The sequence below is a fragment of the Argiope bruennichi genome, chromosome X1 (assembly GCF_947563725.1).
Source record: "Argiope bruennichi chromosome X1, qqArgBrue1.1, whole genome shotgun sequence".
Lineage (NCBI taxonomy): Eukaryota > Metazoa > Arthropoda > Arachnida > Araneae > Araneidae > Argiope > Argiope bruennichi.
Genome location: NC_079162.1, coordinates 115,408,029 through 115,415,615, shown reverse-complemented (window position 1 = coordinate 115,415,615; position 7,587 = coordinate 115,408,029). Strand labels below are relative to the sequence as shown.

General features: G+C 28.3%; 1 protein-coding gene across 1 annotated transcript; it reads right to left on the bottom strand.

Annotated features, from left to right (window-relative positions):
* Positions 1–3,834: 3,834 nt before the first annotated feature.
* On the bottom strand, positions 3,835–4,476 carry LOC129959367 (ras-related protein Rab-3-like). The gene has a single exon (XM_056072187.1). The coding sequence runs from the start codon at positions 4,474–4,476 to the stop codon at positions 3,835–3,837; it is 642 nt and encodes a 213-aa protein (XP_055928162.1).
* Between the last annotated feature and the right edge of the window lie 3,111 nt (positions 4,477–7,587).

Sequence of the window (7,587 nt, the reverse complement as noted above, 5' to 3'; positions counted from 1 at the left end):
TCTCTTATTTCAATCCGAAACAGTGATGCCTGAGGCAGTGTCGAAAAGAAATTGAAAATATTTGGTTATTAGTATTATATATCCTCTAGAAATTTATAAAAGATTTTTTTTAACTTCTTAATTCTACTTTCAAATTTAAAATTTCACCAAACAATTTTCTTAAATGTAATATATTCAATGAAAGTTATATTGGCAATCTCATTATTTTCTCAATAAATCCATTTCCACTATGTTTTTTTTTTTTTTTTTTTGTTCTCAATTAAGCAAGAAAGCAGTGACAAAAAGATACAACGCCATTATTTTCATGTAGATATTTTAATTTATTAGTTTATTTCTATTTGAAAAAATTTGAATAACCCTCTTACTTCCAGCCGGTCGATTTCGAGCTCCTGCTGGCGTTTTAGGGGAGATGGGTATTAAAAGCGGCTACTGTACAAAGCACTCCAGGAGGTCCGTGTTATCTCCGACAATAGCGGCTTTTTCCTTTTCCACAATAGTTTCCCCCCGTGCCTTAAGGCGGTAGGGTTGGGGAGGGGTTAACGAAATAGGTTGTTTGCGTTTTGAAAGGATTTTACTTTCTATTTCCACGTGTTGTTATCTCAAAATCGGAAAGATTTTATGGCTATTTATAAAAGAAATTTTCCATTGAAGTTCTCTGTTAACGGTGAATGATATGTAAGGATATCGGCACTTAGTTGATTTGTCAGATAAGCATCAGAAGCTCGTTTCAATCTTAACACTATTGTAATGATATGCAGACAAATGATTGCATTGACTCTGCGGCCTATTCACATCGCAATTTTGTCACAAAATGGATAGCGACACTTGTTACTGTGGAAGGAAGTCGTTTTATATTTCTAGCGTCTTATTCTGACATCAAAAGGCAGTGGGAATTTTTGATGCAGTGTACAAACTACAAATAGCATTAAAAGACCCAAAAAAGATGGGGAGTTTTCTTTTTACCCTCCTTCATAGAGTGAGATAAGTTGAATGAGTGGCGAATTCCTTGCCACAAATGCCATTCTGCAAATTTTTCTTCAGTTATGGATTTCTACTTTTTATTTTAAATATTGTCAATCGTTTATTATTATTATTATTATCGGAATAATTTTTTTTAAAAATTTAAACCATTATTATTTCTTCATAATGAGTAAAAATAAACTTGAATTTACTAATGAAGAAATTAAAACAATTTTATCTGCTACTGATGAAAGATGATGGTTGGTTAAAAACTGTTGTTTTAGCTGATCGTTTGAAACATTTTCTCAAATTTCATTTATTTTTTTATTTCATTGTGAAATGAAGTTTTAAAATCATTCCGTCCATTTTCTGAATTATTTTGATGTGCAAAAAAACTAAGCAGTAATATATGGCATATTATCTACGATTGACAAACGATAGTTTTAATAACATTTTAAAAGTTTAATAAGGATAAGATGAAAAATAAGGATTTTTTTTTGTGTGTGTGTGTGTGTATTTGTCCCAATTTTTATTTCAATGATCAAAAAGTGATCTATTAACAATGTACGCGTGATTCACTCATGCGTGAATTTGTCGAAACTTAATATGGAACTTTCGTTCAAAAATTCATTTTATTTCATTGTACTAAGATTTTGTCTTAACAATACTATAGAAATCTTAAAATAACATTTTAAAATCAGAAATTCATCTCGAAAAATTTAGCATAATGGTTTATACTAAAAAAGTAATATTTATGATGAACTAAAGTAAAATGTCCAGGCTGAAAACTGAAGGAATGTATTTGCGAAACATATTTCACTGAGTAATTTTTGTTTCCTGGATTTAATTGAACAATTTTTTGTATGCCAGTATTAAATGAAGTTTTAAAAACAAGTAATCTCATTTATCGAATTGCTTTGATAGATAAGATATGTAACGTTTGACGTAATATAGTTTCTTGGTTTGACAAAAATTTTAAAAAATTAGTAAAAATGAATTGCAAAATAAATATGTTTTTGAAATATATATTTATCTCACACTCTTTTTCGATGATTTAAGTAAAAACAAGAATGTGCAAGTTTTTATAAAGAAAATGTGAAAACTTCTTTAAAAATTTAATTCAAAGTCTAAAAAAAATCTCTCTGCATTACGATCAAAAATTCAAAATAATATTTTATATTCAAAGAGTTTATATTAAAAAACTGTAATACTGAAGATAATAAATAAAAGAATTCTTAGCTGAATGTTCAAAGAACGCCTTATTTTCGAAATGTCTTTAAAAAGGTGCTGTTTTGAAATTTTTTTTTCAACATATGTTTTTATTTCAGTATTATATAAAGATTCAAAACATTATCTCGTCTATTACTGAATTGCATTGACATCAATAGCATGTAAACTATAAATAAATATATATATAAATAAATATAAATTCCAGTGCCGTTTTAATCACAAACTTGTGATTAAAACAGCACTGGAATTTAATTTACATCTATTATATATTAACTTTTAATGAATATCCATATTTTTATGATATTTATTGTTTAAATGTTTTAAAACACATTTGCAGTTTCGATAAAAACAGTAATCATAATTGCTACACATAAATAAGACGTTAAAAATTTTATATTCATTAGTTTCATCATCATCATCCAGATATTAACTTTTAATCAAGTCTGTCATAAAGATATTTTGCAATTCACAACTATAATTAGTGCAGAATCTAAAAAAGAATTTTTTAATGCCGCAAACTCTATAAAATATATACTCAGTTATAATTAATATATTTACATTTAGAAATTCTAAAATTTTTTTAATATATTTTAGTCTAAAACTAATTACTGAACAAAAGTATAGAATTATTAATTCATTAAGAGAGGGAGAAATCGATTACTTAATTCTCATCCTTAAAAATATGAAATATTTGAAGTTAAACAAAAGCATATAATACGCTTTATGACTTTTTTTCACAATTTTCGGTTCAAAAATTAAATTATTTAAACCCCTATAACACCAGCACCAAAAACACCTTTTACTTTCCAAATGAATATTGAGTTTATCATCTTATTTCTATCTAGAATTTAATCTCACACTTTTGATATAGGTTTAACATACTACAATAGATTGTAGAACAACAATTTAGAGCTTCTAAATTATAGGACTTTTCGAATATAATTATAGAATTCAATACAGAACAATCCGATAGAATTTGCTCTTTATTTTAAATATATACAAATAAAAGAAGAACAGTTTCATTACATTGAAATGCCTTCATAAAGAATAAGAGTAAAATTATTTTACTTAGGAGAAGCTTTCAAATATTCAATTAAACGTTATAAGAACATCGATTCAAGGAAATAGAACAAATTATTGTTTAACGTGCATAACTTTGTTCAACATGCTTAAATTAAAACGAATTCAAATGTTTCACAGAAATGAAACAAATGTAAAAGAATAGATGCAAAAATTCAGTTCTTTGTTATCAGAAGTCAGTTCGAGACAAGATATCACTTCTATCAAAACAGCAAATAATGAGTCCACAGAAAATAACGGCATGTGATTTCAAGAATTTAATTCATATTACAAGAAAACCGATGGCAAGCACTGGAACATGATGCACCGAATTCTTTGCTTATACTTGCATCAGATATTTTCGTAGATTCAAGAATCTTGTATGGATTAATCAGTTCTTTCTATCAAATTTAGTCTAAATTCAGTTCTTTGTTATCAGAAGTCAGTTCGAGACAAGATATCACTTCTATCAAAACAGCAAATAATGAGTCCACAGAAAATAACGGCATGTGATTTCAGAAATTTAATTCTTATTACAAGAAAATCGATGGCAAGCACTGGAACATGATGCACCGAATTCTTTACTTATACTTGCATCAGATATTTTCGTTTATTCACAGAATCTTGTATGGCTTCCAAGACTGGCTGAACATTCAACTTCGTTTTGGCGGAACATTCAAAAAATTTGATATTTGTCATGTCAATTGCCTGTTCTATGTATTCTCTGGTGACTATATGCAGTTGTGGGACAGAAACCTTTAGATCACTTTTGTTTCCAACTAGAAAGCATGGAACTGGGCTATTATTCGCATATCGCACCATATAGTCTCTAGCAGTGTTAAAAGACTCTCTACTAGTAATGTCAAATAAAAAAACTCGACAACAAAACTTGTCTAACATGGCCATACATTGGTCTTTATAGGACTTATGAACTTTTTCTGGTGGCGGATAAATGTAGGCCATGAGATGCAAAGTAACAGTTCGATGAGTCTCTTCAGGTCTAGCTGCCCAGATATGAAAAGAACTGAAAAACGGCTGAGCTTCGTATTCAGGCAATTTATCGGCATTCATGTCTGCTAGGCGAAGGGCAAAAGTTTTTCTTCCTGATTTAGTTCCCCCAAAAATAACAAATGGAGCTGAAAAGTTAGCTGGAAGAATCTTGCTTTTAATTTCTTCTCCCGATTTCCAGTTACGCGATTTTCTGCCGCCTTTGTGGATTTCATTCATGATGAACTGCTCTGTTTAAAGGTATGCTGGCTTCTGAGAATGTCACCGTCGCGGAGGCATCAGCCGTTGTCATGGAAACTGGGTTTCCTTAATCTAGAGGGTTGCTAGAAACTCGCTATTCGACCTCCTTGGCGAGCATATGGTGTGTTCAAAAATGAATATTTATTACTTTCATAATATTATCATTTTTTTAAAATTGAGATTTGCATTATTTCTATCTTTGTTTTTGTTTAATATTGACGCATCATTTTTTTATCAAATGAATATGGTTATTTGATTTAGTTAATTTTATCTTATATTCGATAAAAGCACTAATTAAAAATCTCATACAACTGAAAGTGAGAATCGCTCAGGTTTCTATTTTTATGTGAATATACCTTATAAATGATCTTTAGTGATACCCTTATTAAATAAAGTATGATAATGGTTTTGAGCAACAAAATGTATGACATTATGCATATTATAATAATTATTATAAATATAATAATAATATAATATAATATATAATATAATAATTGTATATTAATATAATTATTAATGTAACGAGTAAATAATAATTAATATAATAAATAATTAATATTAATTATGCAAGTTATTATAATCTTAATAAAAGGCTTAACATTAATGCAAGTCTTTTCTTAATCTTTCTAAGATTTTCCCATTAAAGTCCAAGAATTAACAGAAGACATTAACAATTAACAAATTTTAAACTTTCTTATTCAAATTAATATAATAATTAATGGAGTTATTTTTAAAATCAATTATTTTTGCACATGTGTTTGATCATTAAAGTATTTTTTTAGGTAAAATCAAATGCTCTTAATCAAGTTTTTAGTATTCAACGCAAATAAATCAAATTCTATATACACTATAGTCTTGTTTCTGCTTTCGTATTGGTAGCAAGTATTTTATATTGATCTTGCTTACAAGATAGTAGCACATATTTTCATGACACTAATTATCACTATATAAAATGTGCCACTAAAATATAAAGGGTCATATTTTATATATTGATCAAAAAAACAAACATTTTTAGCATACTGAAATTCTTTTGCTCACACTTCAGATATATTATTTAAGTAGTATATTAAATAAGAAAATAAAGGATTTTTTTTTTTTTTTTTTTTTTTTTTTTACATATAACTAAGAAATGAATGCAAGCAAGATAGGCATAACAATATTAGAGAGTTACAAAATACATAAAATATACATGTAATTTTAAATTTTAAATGCATTTATAAATATACAAATAAGTTATATATTTAAAACATTCCGAATAGCTTAAAATGTAAAGTACTTGAAAGAAAAATAAATTCTTTTTATGAATACAAATAAACAAAACATAAACAGAGCAATTTAAAAAATTGTACATTGTATTAATTACAATATTTATTATACGTGGGATATCAAATATTATCAGTGTTGGTTAGTTCTGAATCACTGCCATTCGAGCTAATTTTTATAGAAATTATTAAATTTGCGGGTTTCACACAATTTATCTATTAGTCCATCAATATCACATATTTTTTTTTTCTTTTATGACGTTACAAGATTAATGCCGTTTTTCCAGTTGCTACTTGTAATTTTTTTTGCAATGCTTGGATTAGAAAATAATACATATTATTGAGTTTAAAAATTTTATTTTTGATTGCAAATTGTCGTTAATTTCGCTCCAAATCCTCTCAGTGGGATTTAACTAGCAATGGTAAGATAGCAGTTTCGAAATTGTGTATCCATATTTTTCTGCAACAGTTTCTACTCGATGTTTTTCAATAAAAATATTTAACTTCAGAAATTTTTTTTAAAAGTTCGAATTTTATAATATCTTTATTCCAGGAAATATTCTTTTGAAAAAACTTTTCTTGAATATACTTTTTTGTCCAAGAAGTTGTTGGAAATTTTCCATTTTCGCAGAATGGTAAGGAATATTATTCTTTAAAATTACTCTATTTGCTTCAACACTGGAAGCACATTTCCAAACCTTTTTGCAAAAGGATTATCACCCATTTCTTCCTAATAACCTCCGACTTTTTCACCAATAAAATTTCTGCTGCGTCACCAATGAAACTTTAGCCCTACTTGGCCGCGGTGCCGTGTTAGGACTCGGCTTCAGAACCCGAAGGTTTCAGGCTCGATACCCGATTCCACCGAAGAACCGTCGTGTAAGCGGGTCTGGTGCACGTTAAATCCGTCGGGGCCAAACGCCCTCCCGCTGGTGTGGTGTGGAAGTTTGGAGAGGTGGGGTACCATTTTAAGTGTCGTCCTCGTCATCTGACCGTTGTTCAAAACTAAGAGGTCTGTCAGAAAATATTAATAGTGTTGCTTTCAAATGGGAAGTTAATACAACATAATTAAGCTACGCTTTTTTCTTTCCGATATATAAAAAACATCGAAACCACTTTATTTCAAATAATGTCTATTGCTATAGAATAAATATATTTATTTGTAAAAAGTGAAAATAGAATATGTTTTAGAGAAACAAACTCACTTATGTATATGTACAAAATTTTAAATGCATTACACATCAAAATTATGGAAAAAAAAAATCAGATGAAGTTTAAAAACAGTGCTAGGAAGTAAGTTGCTGGTGCAGACAAGCCTGTTGTTAAATCTAAAGTGGAATCTTTTTAGCTATTTACAATATAATTCTTGTATCTTGAAATACTCAACTCTTAAAATGGTCTTCATTAACCTACACCCAGAGATGTACCGACAGAAAATGGCGCCTAGTAAGAATATTATAATAGCATCCTATCTCAATCTTTTAACTATAATCCTAATATTAACCTCTCCCCCCCCTAGTGAAAAAAAATATTATGTTGGCCGAGAATTGAAATGAAGCCGAAGTAATTAATAAAAAAATATTTTTGAACAAATTTGGTTCTAACACTAGTCAATTAATTTTAATTATTCAAACAGATTAAATAAACTCTTTATAAAAGCTATGTAATAATTAACAAAAGCATAAATAAGTATTATGAAGGCATTTAAAGTATACTTCAAAACGTAGTTACTGACAATTAGTAATGCACATTATTTGTGATTATTTCAAAGGAAATCCCAAAAAAATCATTATCACCAGTGGTCCTCAGCAAACTTATTATATAGCAC

Bases quoted from the DNA above. Each gene is read 5' to 3' on its own strand.
- LOC129959367 (XM_056072187.1), bottom strand. From the start codon at position 4,476: ATGAATGAAATCCACAAAGGCGGCAGAAAATCGCGTAACTGGAAATCG.